Source organism: Malus domestica, chromosome 06 (assembly GCF_042453785.1).
Source record: "Malus domestica chromosome 06, GDT2T_hap1".
NCBI lineage: Eukaryota > Viridiplantae > Streptophyta > Magnoliopsida > Rosales > Rosaceae > Malus > Malus domestica.
The window spans coordinates 17,253,725-17,267,761 of NC_091666.1; the positions used below are offsets into that span (position 1 = coordinate 17,253,725).

The window sequence follows — 14,037 nt, forward strand, 5'->3', positions numbered from 1 at the left end:
TCTCATTCACCAAAATATCCTAACTATCTCAAAATACTTCCAAATTTAGTAAAAACTAACTGTGGTGGCATCGTAGGCTCTTAAGCATGGCAGAAGGTTTATATTGGTATTTTATTATTAATACAATTCTATCTTTCGTAAGAAAAAAAAGAAAAAAAAAACCTGTATTTGGATGGTGAAATTTGGAACCCCTCTGTACGCGCTGAAATTTCTGCTAATAAGATGAATTCGCAATTATCCTCGACATTGGAGTTGTGAGGTAACGCCTCTCCCGGTGAAAATTCAAGTAAAAAATTTCCACAATTTTTTGCACGCAGTATTTAACGCATCGAAACACAGGGCAAGGGCGTAGAAGAAAATATTTCCATTAGACTAAAATGTAACGGAAACAGTCTTACGGACTACAATTGTCCGCGCAAGCGTATACACAACCAACACCATTTTTCCTAGTGGCAAAAATTAAATAAAAAAATAAACGAAAGCGTCCCGAAAGTTTCCACAGGGATCAATAGATTCAATTTGAGAAGCTCCACAGACTGACGTCATCATTGCTTCCCATGTCATCCCAGTTCATGTAGCCACCTGAAGAGTGAGGCGGAGAGAGCAGAAGCCCTTCCGCCATACTATCCAGCAACCTTGGCATGTCGAACATTTCCTCCTCATCCAAGTAAAACAAGATTCCACTTCCCTCCACGCCTCCACAATCCTTCTCCTCCTCCATTTTCTTGCTCTCCGTCTCATCATCGCCGCTTTCCAACACTCCGCCAAACTCCGCTGGCCGGAACGTCTCTGCAGCCTCCGCAGCGGCCCGTCTGATATCCACTGAATCAATGGATGCCGGAACAGGCAGGCGCCATGCGGAGTCTGCAAAATTGAGGCAGGCAAGCTTCCCTCTAAAGGCCAATGCCGCCACGTCATGCGCCCGAGCTGCCATCTCGGCCGTCGGATAAGTTCCGAGCCATATCCTCGACTTCTTCTTGTTTGGTTCCCTCATTTCGCACACCCACTTGTTGTTGTTCCTCCTCCTAACTCCTCTGTAAACTGGGTGCCTCGTCTCCTTGAAAACTCTCCTCCCCGCTCGCTTCTTAGGCCGGCTGGACGCCAAAATGACCTCCTCGTCGGAGAAGGAAGCCAGCTGGCTTTGAGCCGTGATGCTTGTGTCGTCGGAACTCGATTCGGGCTTTTCGGAGGAATCGGAGAGTTGAGTACTGAAGATCGTATTCATTTTTGTGGTGCTGCGTCGGAGAAATTGAGCCGTGAGTTGAGAGTGTGTTTCAGTACTACACTTCTTTTTGGAGTTGTAAGTTGAAAATTGGAGAGAGAGTGAGGTGGATCTTATAGCTGTTGGTTTTTTTTGTGGATTGCTAAGACTTTGAGTGGGACCCAGGACCACGCAAGTTGTACACGGAGTGTGAGGAGGCGCCAGGTGGAGAAATGTTGCCCGCATAGGCAAGTTCCGCAGTTCCCACACAAAGGTGGAGTAATGCTGCCTGCAAAGGTCTAGGGACACGTGGCTGGATGAAAACTTACTAGACCAAGTAATTTCGGTGTTAACCACGTGTCAGTTTTTTTTCCCATTTTTTTTAATTGAAATTGGCACGTTAGGATGCGGATGTGTTGTGTGCCAAGTGTGTGCTGTGGATCCCAGCTAAGTTCATCGCCGCAATATTTTTTCCGGTTCTCTTTTTGCTGTCTCACTTGGAGGAAACCGCTTCTCGTATATATACATTTACGGGCATTTTGATTAGATGCTTAGTTTTTTTTATTTCTTAGACCAAATCTCTAAGATATTTTACAATTTTAATTAATTTATTAATTAAGTTCAAATTATACAAGTTGTTTTTATAATTAATTTACTAATTAAATCTAAAATGCAACCAACTCCAAAAAACTTGCAAAAGAAGATCTTGCTAGTTTATGTCCCATTAATTCAACATATATCAAAAAAATAATTTCTACAATAATAATAAAATAAAATAAGAAAAAGGTTGAACTGTCGGTGCAAAAAGACGATCGTACCTTTTAACAAAAAAACCATATGATGATATTTTAAACGTACCAATGTACCCCAAATAATATTACACACATGATATATATATATATATATATATATATATATATATATATATATAGGAATTGCTTAAGGGGAGGGATCCCCATTTTTTCAAAAAAATGGGGACACGCTCCCCACCGTTGGATTTGAATTAAATGAAATCCTGTGGTTGAGATTCTATGACCTGTGTTTTAATCTCAACCACACAATTTCATTAAAGTCAATCTAACGGTAGGGAGCGTGTCCCCATTTTTTTTGAAAAAATGGGGATCCCTCCCCTTAAGCTCTCTGTATATATATATATATATATTAAAACATAGCGTACCAGTAATTTTGGTACATTATTGGCAGGGTTGTCTCTGAGATTTCGGTTACATATATATTAAAAAATAGCATACAAATAATTTTGGTACATTATTGGCAGGATTGTCTTTGAGATTTCGAAGACCCTGTGCGAAATTTGTGAAATGGGCTCTTCTTATAAGACAATATTATAAAAAAAATGAACAATGTATTGATGCTAAAAATGTCACAGCTCGTCCCGAATTTTTACTATCGATGGTGTGAAAATACGAAATTGCCCTTGGACGTTTTGTGTGGTGGTGTGGTATAAGTTGGAAGTAGACTAATGCATTAAGTCCCTAATAATTTGGAACCAATTAGGACTCAAAGTTGTTGTGGTTTGTAGTGGATTAGAAGTCAACAATTTTGGACCACACACACATTCCAACCTTTTCTCTCTCTCCTTCCTATGCACTCTCTCTCTCCTCCTTCTCGATTTTCTTCTATTTCTGTCAACCCTATACAGACGAACTTCGAACCCAAGCTTTCACGCACGGATCAACGTTCAAAAGCTAATGTTCTTGTTCCCTACAAGCTCCTGAGTTCAATCGTACTATTTTTAGAACTTGAAACTTTTGAAAACCCGATAAACCATCACCCCCGATTTGAGTATTGTTCATGTGGTCGTAATTATGGGTGTTTTAGGGGATTTTAAACTCATAGGGAGCTTTAGGACATTCGTACGAAGCTCGGAGAAGAAAAACCAAGCAAATTGGACGTCGGAAAGTCGAATTTGGAAAGTTTGAAATTTGGCCAGAATTATCGAGCTTTCTTAAGCGAGATCCCGTGATTTTTGGAGCTTGGAATTGCTAAGATTATGTTCTATTCGTCCTAAGCTTCAATTTGGTTCAAGTTTCATGAGTTTTGGTTAAGAATTGACGGAGATATAAGGATTTTAAGAAATTCCCAATTTTCGGCGCCGGCGACGGTCGCCGGAGTTCGAAGGTAGGATATGACGGAATATTCCGTCAACTTTGACGGAATATTCCTAACGGCATTGGTTAGTTTTACGGTTTCCGGTACTATTTGACAGAATATAACTAACGGGGTTAAGGGATTCCGTTAGGGTCCCTGAGCGTGGGCGGCGCGTGTTGCCGTGCATTGGCTGGCGCGTGAGGGCGCGTGGGGTCATGAAAAATTATTCTAAAAATATGGGGATGTTTGTGAGGTTGTATAGATCACGTTGATATATTCAAATACCCCATTTGAGCATTGTATGAGAAGTTATTAGCTAGTATTGGTTAGGTTCTTTAAATTAACCTTTTTATAGTTGTTTTGTATATAGGGGAGGCTTATCCCGAGGACGAGCGCAGTCAAGGGTGACTCGGGGGCTACGACCCTTCGACATACTAGTGAGTGACTTTTGGTTTTCAGTATATACTTATATACTTGATATTTTCCCAGAAAATGCGTTTAAATGAAAGTATGCCTTGAAATGCCATGCATATAAATTTATATTTCGTATATGAACTGGTATATGATGCATATTATATAATTGTGGTTTTGTGGACACTCAGGTAAGCCCAGGTGAGTTATGAATTGTGATTGTGATTAAAGTTGTGATTGAGAAATATTGAGCTCATAAACCTGCACTTAGGGTGATTGTGATTTAGCTAGAGATATGGTACAACCCTGTTTATAATGTCACTCCTACACCATATGCTCACATTGGATTCAATTTCGGTGCACAGCCTTGTTGTACAGACCATCATAGGTGGTTCCGACTCGTAGGTGACTAGCGATTTATCGCCCAGCTATCATGAGAGCGTAGTATTGAGCATAATTATATTACACCCAGTCTTGTCGTACATACTCTTTTAGTGGTTCCGACTTATGTGTAGTGTAGTGCCATATAGGTCATTGTAGTGACTCCGGCTAGATTGAATAATGAGCTATGAATTCAGCCGTACAGACTTATGCAGGGGTTCCGGCTAATATATTATTTCCATGAATTTATTCTCACCTGAGTTACTTATTTTATTCTTATGTTTTGGCATGGCATACTTATGAATATGGTTATGTGAAGCATGATTTGAATTGAAATATACATACACATATATATATATATATATATTTATGCATATGTTTATATTCTATTATGGGAAAATTATACATGTTTTACGGCGAGGGGTTAGAGCATTTTAATGATGAAATGGTTTTGAAAAACATTTGTTTTTGCCCACTCACATTTTCTGTTTTGCACCCCTTCAGGTTTTAGGTAGACTTGTTGTTGGTGGCGTACGAGGATTTCGACGGTTCTGACATAATAAAATAATTGTAGGACATCTCCTGGTACTGTATAATGAGTACTTGTCCTACTGGACTGCACCTAGACTTTCTATGCTCTCATTATGAGTATTTACACTTGTATCTCACTCCTAGCACTTCCTGTTTATTAGTGCACATTAGTAGTTTTTGGTTTTTATTTATTCGTATATTTCTTATCTTTATTGCTTCCGCACTATGCACATGGGTACATCACCCTCATGTGTCAAAAAAGTACTATAAAAACAAACTTTGTGCTTCACTTTCTTTAACAAAGAACCCATCAATGGCTCCGTTTTTAGATTGATCAGTCGTTCAACTTTTCTTTCTCTTTGGCTCTTCAAGTAGCCAAATTGATATTTTTTAGTAGGTGCCATATTTTATGTCTCAAATAAGATCACAATTAAATTATAGCAAGTATGAACAATGAAACTTGATAATCCGCAATGCGTGTGCTTCTAGTGGTCTTTTGTGACTACTCCCCTCTTTCTGTGACAATTACTTGATTAATTTCTAAGTTTTTCCCTAAAAAGTTCAAAAGAAAAAAAAATCATTATAGATGAAAAATACCTAAATCTTCAAATTCCAACTCAAGGTATTTAAATTAGTAAATATCTTAGTTTAATCAAAGAATGCATCACTCTGATCACTTGAATTGTCTTTGTGATATGAAATTTATCTTCAATTGCATGAAATTATGAATGAAAAGTACAAAGAAAAAAAAAATCATTATAGATGAGAAATATCTAAATCTTCAAATTCCAATTCAATATATTAAATAGTAAATATCTTACTTTAATTGAAGTTTGTATCACTCTGATCACTTGAAGCTGATAAAAATTTCTCTTCAATTACATAAAATTATGAATTAGGGTTTAATATTTGTGAGAAAATGATAGCCCTAGCATTAGTGTCGTGTTTCTCGTGTTCATGTAGTTTTCGTGTCATACTCGATAACTTAACGAGTCATGTTGTGTAATACCTGTTAAAGTAAACGGTTAATATGACCCAACCTGAAATCAACCCGTTAATATTATCAGGTAATATGACCCGACCCGTTACCCGTTAAGAAAAATATATTGTAAATCAATAAAAATGAAAATGAAAAACATAATTTGACCCAAAAAAAATGTAAAACATAATATTAAATTAGTGTGTGTGTGTGTGTGTGTGTGTATTAAATTTCGGAGTTGACCCCTTCATGAAAGTTGTAAAGCTTTTCATTACGAGTGATTACATTTTTCACACTTCTACAATAATTATTATTAATTTTATTAATTTTGCACTCAAATAAAAAACACTATTCATGAGATTTGGAGGGTTTTAAAAATCTAAACGACCATGTAACCATCGTCTAAGCATTGATGATGCAATTATGAACGTTTATTATGCTTTCACATCTTTCAGACTTATACATTAATGATTATGAATTTGGTTTATTTTGAACTCCTTTAAAAATACTATTCATGAGAGTTTGTATGGTTTTAAACATTCAAACGATCATATACACATCTTCAAAGCCTAGAGGATGCAACTACGAGCATTTGCATATATTTTTTTTTCATATTTTTCGCACATTTAAATTAATTATTATAATTTTTTTAATGTGTTTGGTATTTTTAAATTACTTGATATTTTTATTTTTAATGTGTTTTATGATTTTTAATCTCAATCTTTGCCTATAATATTGTCACAGCCCATCCCGAAATATTCAGTTTCGACGATGTGAAATGACTATTTTGCCCTTGGACGTTTTGTGTGATTGTGTGATTTAAGTTTGGAAGTGAATTAATACCTTAAGTCCCTAATATTTGGAATCAATTAGGACTTAAAGTAGTTATGGTTTTGTGGTTGTTTGGAAGTCAAACAATTTTGAACCACACACACTCCAACTCTCTCTCTCTCTCTTTCCCGTGCACTCTCTCTCCTCCCTCTTGATTTTCTTATGTTTCTATCAACTTTGTATGGACAAACTCCAAGCCTTCCATTCCAGGCACGAATCGACGTTAAAAAGGAAATGTTCTTGTTCCCTACAAGCTCCTGAGTCCATTCATACTATTTTTAGAACTTGAAACCTTCGAAAACCCTAGTTTCTCTCGAACTCCGATTTAGGTATTGTTCATGCACTAATTATTGTAAGGTTTTTAGGAGTTTTTAAGGGCATAGGAAGCTTTAGATTATCTTCACGAAGCTCGGAGAAGAAAAATGAAGAGATTTGGACGTCGAAAAGTTGAGTTTTGACGAGTTACAGGTTTAGTCGAATTATCGAGGGATTTTCCGGCAAGATTCGTGGGTTTTAGGGCTTTTGAAAGGTATGGTTGTAAAAATAGTACAGACTTCTGCAGGGGTTCCAGCTAATGTGTTATTTTCCATGAATTTATTTTCACCTGAGTTGCTTATCCTGTTTATATCTTAGCATGACGTACTTATGATTATGAATATGTGTAACATGATTTGAATTGATACATACCTAGATATATGTATATATTTATATTCTATTTCTAGAAAAAATTATACATGTTTTACAGCGAGGGGTTAGAACCTTCGAAAGTTAAATGTATTCTCAAAACATTTGTTTCTGCCCACTCACATTTTCTATGTTGTGCCCCTTCAGGTTTTAAGTAGACTTGCTGTTTGTGGCATTGAGGATCTCGACAGTTCTGACAGAATAAAAGTAGGATATCTTCTGGTACTGCATAACTAGTGCTTGTCATACTGGACTATACCTAGACTTTTTATGCTCTGATAAGGAGTATTTACTCTTGTATCTCACTACTAGCACTTTCTGCTTATTAGTGCACATTAGTAACTTTCTTCTTTTATTTATTCATATATTTCTTATTCTTATCGTTTCCGCACTGTGCACATGACTACGTCACCCTTAAATGACGGCCAGCACGCCCTGATTCTAGGTTGGGGTATGTCAGTTTGGTATCAGAGCCTAGGTTTAGCAGTCATGTATATCTTGTGAATGATCTAATTATTGTGATGTCTTCTGTCAAAACTATGCCGCCTCATAGAGAGCCACGTCACTCAGCTGAGCCTAGTTTCCCTGATATTGCTCAATTAGGGGAAGCTATAATTAATGCCATTTAGTCTTCGTTCTGTCCTCCTCAAATGACACCTCTTGAGACTGTGTATAATCTAAAGTTGACTCATTTCATGGGAAATTAGGGACATAAGGGAACATAGAATTGGCTTAATCATGTCGAGAAGACTTTCCTTGTGATGCAGAGTCAGGGGAATCTTCTTCCTGATAGGTGAATCGAAATGACTACCTAGTTTTTGGGTTTGGAGCCTGCATCCTGGTGGAGACATGAGTCATATCAGTGCCATCAGAGGTTGTAGCCGATTGGGAAATGTTTAAACAGTTGTTTTGAAAAAGGTTTTATTCTCCCTGAGTACATTGATCGCAAGAAACAAGAGTTTACGCATCTGAAACAAGGAAAAATGTCAGCGAATGAGTATTACAGGAGGTTCACTGATTTGTCTCGATATGATCCGGAGGTTGCTGCTAATTCGGTTGAGATGCTCCGTTGTTTCAGGTTGGGTACTAAGAAGAAATGACGTTCTATAGCGACATCGATTCCTTGTGCCACTTACCAGGAGTTTTATGAAGTGTTACTACGAATTGAGGATTCAGAGAACATGCCTAGTGAAAGTGAAGATGAAGAAGAAAAGAATGAGAACCAGATGCGATATGATAAACGTAAAAGTCAATCATTTCAGAAGCCTCGTAAGACCCAGAATTTCAAGAAAAGTGGTGTCAGTTCCAGCTCTTCTAGTGGAGTTTTGAGCTCTAATGTACAGATGAGAGGTGGTAGATTTGCTGGAGGCTCGAGATTTCAGAGGCAGAGGGATTTTGGTGGTTCAGGTGCTCTTTTATGCCGCAGGTGTAATAATAGGCATTTTGAAGAGCGTAGGAGAGGCAGCAGTGCATGTTATACTTGTGGATAGATGGGGCATAGGGCTGCACATTGCCTTCAGAATCAGCAGAGGCCCCAGCAGCCTTCCTTACCACCACTGCGCCGACCCAACAAGCTTCAGGATCTAGTGGTTATGGCCAAACTGGTCGTAGAGGTGCTTATCATTATCAGGGCGACACTGCTCCTTATGCTTCAGGGCAGTATCAGTACTCGCATGACCATCATTATCAAAGTGGTTACCCTCAGTATCAGGGAGGTTCTATGCCATATCAGCCACATTCAGCAGATGGATCCCAATGGTACCAGGGGGGATAACCCCAACAGGTAGAGATTGCTACTAGCAGTGCAGGATCTTGGAGGCAGTCTGGTCAGCCAAGATAAGGACGAGGTATTCATGCTAGCAGAGGTCATGGTGGACGACAGCAGAATCAGGGACGTATCCATAACATGACTCTGCAAGATGCTCAGAACAATCCTGATTTAATCATGAGTACGTTAAATATTCTTGGTCATTTTGCTATAGTATTGATTGGTTGTGGTGCTATGCATTCTGTTGTTTCTCATACATTTGCTCAAATGACGCAACCTCATCCTACACCTCTAGGATACGATTTAGAGTTTTCTATGCCCAGAGGAGAGATGTGTTATGATGATCGGGTATATCCAGGATGTCCAGTGATGGTGGAGGATGTTATTATGCCAGCTAACCTTATGCCGTTAGACATTATTGATTTTGATGTGATTTTGGGCACTTATTGGTTACACTATAATCGTGCTAAGATAGATTGTTATGGAAAGACAATTACTTTCCATCGTCCTAGATTACCTGAAGTTACATTTGTTGGAGAGCCTAGCAGGGTGAGGCATAATGTTATTTCTACCATGAAAGCCAAAAGATTGTTGTCGAAATGTTGTCAGGATATTTGGCTCATGTGGTGTTGAATGATGATGCTCCTAGTAGTGTGAAGGATGTGCGTGTGGTCAGACATTTTCTGGATGTGTTCCCTGATGATTTACTTGGATTGCTACCAAACAGAGATGTGGAATTCATTGTTGATCTACTTCCAGGTACGGATCGTATATCTTTAACTCCTTATAGAATGGCTCATGCTGAATTAAGGAAATTAAAAGTGCAGTTGCAAGAATTAGTGGATAAAGGTTTTATTCAACCTAGTACTTCATCTTGGGGAGCTCCAATTTTATTTATGAGGAAGAAAGACGGAACCTTAAGGCTATGTATTGATTACAGGCAATTGAATCGAGTAACAATTAAGAACCGTTATCCATTACCCCGTATGGATGATTTGTTTGATCAACTCCGAGGTGCCTGTGTGTTCTCTAAGATTGACTTGAGGTCTGGTTACTACCAGTTGAAGATTAGAAGTGAGGATCTCCATAAAACAGCTTTCAGGACTCGATATGGTCATTATGAGTTTCTTGTGATGCCATTCGAGTTAACTAATGCACCAGCAACTTTCATGGATTTAATAAATCAAGTATTCCAGCCATATTTGGACAGGTTTGTTATTGTCTTCATTAACAATATTCTGGTATACTCTAAGACTAGAGCAGAACATGCTAGACATCTTAAATTGGTGTTGAAAAGTTTGAGGGAACACCATTTATATGCTAAGTTTAGCAAATTTCAATTTTGGTTAGACCAAGTGGCATTTTTGAGACATGTTACATCAGCTCAAGGCATTCAAGTGGATTCTCAAAAAGTGGTTGCTATGGAGAATTGGGAACAACCTCGAACCGTCACTCAAGTACGAAGTTTTCTTGGCCTTGCATGCTATTATAGACGGTTTGTTAAGGATTTTTCAGTGATTGCTTTACCATTGACGAGGTTGACCAAAAAGGATGTTAAGTTTGAGTGGGATGATAATTGTGAGCAAAGTTTTTCAGCAGTTGAAGTATTATCTCACTTATGTACCTGTTTTAGCATTCCCTCATGATAGTGGTAATTTCGAGGTCTACAGTGATGCTTCTTTGAATGGTCTGGGTTGTGTATTGATGCAACATGGTAGGATGATTGCTTATGCTTTGAGACAGTTGAAACCTCATGAAAAGAATTACCCTACTCATGATCTGGAGTTAGCGGCTATCATCTTTGCTTTGAAGATTTGGAGACATTATCTTTATAGTGAGAAATGTAAGATCTTCACGGATCATAAGAGTCTTCAGTACCTTTTTACTTAGAAAGATCTTAATCTTTAGTAGTGGAGGTGGATTAAGTTACTTAGTGATTATGATTGCATGATTGAGTATCACCCTGGTCGTGCAAATGCAGTGGCTGATGCACTTAGTAGGAGGACTCTAGTTAGAATTAATGCCATCTATGATTGTCATGTTCCTCTTCTTGCGGATTTAAGGTCCACTGGAGTGGAGTTAGGAGTGGAAGATAAAGAGGAAGCCTTAATTGCAAATTTTCAAGTTAGGCCAATCTTAATTGATAGTGTGCTCGATGCCCAAATGAATGATGAAGAGACCTAGGAAATAATTCAAGCAAGGAATCAGGGGCAAAAGAAAGATTTCAGAATTCAAGAAACTGATGGCATGTTTATGCAAGAGAGCAGAATGTATGTGTCGAATAATGCAGAGTTAAAGAAAGAAATCCTTGATGAAGCACATATTTCGGCATATGCAATGCATCCAGAAGGTACCAAGATGTACAATACCATTCGACCATTTTATTATTGGCTGGGTATGAAAAGAGAAATTGCCGAGTATGTGAGTAGGTGTGCCATTTGCCAACAGGTTAAAGCTGAAAGGAAGAAACCGTTTGGGTTGATGCAGCCACTTCCCGTTCCACAGTGGAAATGGGAAAATATTTCCATGGATTTGGTGTACAAGCTTCCTCGTACATAGAATGGTTATGATGGCATTTGGGTGATAGTTGATCAGCTTACTAAGTCAGCATACTTTATTCCAGTGAGGAAAAAGTATCCATTAAGCCGATTAGCTAAGTTATTCATATCGAAGATTGTAAAGTACCATGGTGTGCCAGTTGATATTATCTTAGACCGAGATCCTCGATTTACTTTTAAGTTCTGGGTAGCATTCCAGGAAGCTCTTGGTACGAGATTACTTTATAGTACGGTATATCACCCTCACACAGACAGACAATCTGAGAGGACTATTCAGACATTAGAAGATATGTTGAGATCTTTAGTGCTGTAGTTTGGCGATGGTTGGCATGATTGTTTGATGGAATTCGACTACAACAACAGTTACCATTTGAGTATTGGTATGGCACCTTTTGAGGCACTTCATGGCAAGTTTTGTCGAACGCCATTATGCTGGTCAAAAGTTGGCAAAAGAGTTTTGGTGGGCCCGGAGATTGTGGATAAAACTACTCAGAATATTCAGGTAATTAAGTCTAACCTGAAAGCGGCTCAGGATCGACAAAAGAGTATAGCAGACAGACATGCCACTGACCGGATGTATAATGTAAATGATTGGGTATTTCTGAAGTTATCACCTTGGAAAGGTGTTGTGCGGTTTGGAAAAAAGGGCAAGCTGAGTCCTAGGCACATTGGACCGTATATGATCACCGAGCGAGTCGGTGAGGTTGCTTACAGGCTTGAGTTGCCTCCAAAGTTGTCCAAAGTGCATAATGTGTTTCATGTTTTGATGTTTCGACATTATGTCTCAGATTCTTCTCATGTGATACCTCCTCAACCGTTAGAAATTAATTCGGATTTGACTTATGATGAGGAGCCAGTGACTATTTTGGATTGGAAAGATAAGGAGTTGAGGAATAAGACAATGCGTTTAGTGAAAGTATTATGGAGAAATCACTCAGTGGAAGAAGCTACTTGGGAGACAGAGAATCGGATGAGAGAAATGTATCCATGCTTATTTTATGACGATTAGTGGATGTATTTGTTGTGTATAATTTTGAGGACGAAATTTTATAAGGTGGGTAGATTGTCACAGCCCGTCCCGAAATATTCAGTTTCGATGATGTGAAATGACTATTTTACCCTCAGACGTTTTGTGTGATTATGTGATTTAAGTTTGGAAGTGAACTAATACCTTAAGTCCCTAATATTTGAAACCAATTAGGACTTAAAGTTGTTATGGTTTTGTGGTTGTTTGGAAGTCAAACAATTTTGAACCACACATGCACTCAAACTCTCTCTTTCCTTCATGTGCACTTTATCTCCTCCCTCTCGATTTTCTTTTGTTTCTATCAACTTTGTACGGACAAACTCTAAGCCTTCCATTTCAGGCACGGATCGACGTTAAAAAGGTAATGTTCTTGTTCCCTAGAAGCTCCTGAGTCTATTTGTACTATTTTTAGAACTTGAAACCTTCGAAAACCCTAGTTTCTCTCTAACTCCGATTTAGGTACTGTTCATGCACTAATTATTGTGCCGTTAGGAAGCTTTAGATTGTCTTCACGAAGCTCGGAGAAGAAAATTGAAGTGATTTGGATGTTGGAAAGTTGAGTTTCGATGAGTTGCAGGTTTAGTCGGATTATTGAGGGATTTTCCGTGGGTTTTAGGGCTTTTGAAAGGTATGGTTGTGTTCTATTCGTATTAAGCTTTAAATTGGTTTAAGTTTCATGCAAATTGGTTGAGAAATGGATGAGAAATGAAGGTTTTAAAGTTTTCCAGTTTCCGGTGACGGCGACGGTTGCCGAAGTTCGAAGGTAAGGGATGACGGAATATTCCTAACGGCATTGGTTAGTTTTAACGGTTTTCGTTACATTTAACGGAATATTCCTAATGGGGTTGGGGGATTCCGTTAGGGTCCCTGCGCGTGGCCGCGCGTGTTGTCGTGCCCTTGTCGGCGCGTGGGACGTCGGAAAATTTTTCAAAAAATATGGGGATGTTCATGAGGTTGTGTAGATCACGTTGGTATATTAAAACACCCCATTTGAGCATTGTGTGAGAAGTTATTAGCTAGTATTGGTTATGTGCTTTAAATTAACGTTTTTATAGTTGTTTCATATATAGGGGAGACGTATCCTAAGGACGAGCGCAGTCAAGGGCGACTCGGGGGCTACGACCCTTCGACATACCAATGAGTGGGCTTTTGGTTTTCAGTATATAATTATATACTTGATATTTTCCCAGAAAATGCATTTAAATGAAAGTATGCTTTGAAATGCCATGCATATAAATTTATACTCAGTATATGAAATAGTATATGATGCATAATATATAATTATGGTGCTGTGGACGCTCAGGTAAGCTCATGTGAGTTTTGAATTGTAAATATGAATAACGGTTGTGATCAATTGAGAAGCATAGAGCTCATAAACCTGCACCCCGGGTGATTGTGATTTAGCCAGATATATGGTACATGCCTGTTTACAATGTCACCTCCCGCACCCTATGCTCACATTGGATCCAATTTAGGTGCACAACCTTGTCGTACAGACCATTATAGGTGGTTCTAACTCATAGGTGACTAGCGATTTATCGCACAGCTATTATGAGA

At 38.5% G+C, this 14,037-nt stretch overlaps 1 protein-coding gene across 1 annotated transcript; it reads right to left on the minus strand.

Annotated features, from left to right (window-relative positions):
- Nucleotides 1-345: 345 nt before the first annotated feature.
- Nucleotides 346-1,729, minus strand: LOC103428237 (dehydration-responsive element-binding protein 1E). Its single transcript, XM_070823482.1, is given in 3 exon segments — nucleotides 346-1,431; nucleotides 1,434-1,490; nucleotides 1,699-1,729. Coding segments are annotated over 3 exon segments (1,005 nt in total). The 3' UTR covers nucleotides 346-514.
- Between the last annotated feature and the right edge of the window lie 12,308 nt (nucleotides 1,730-14,037).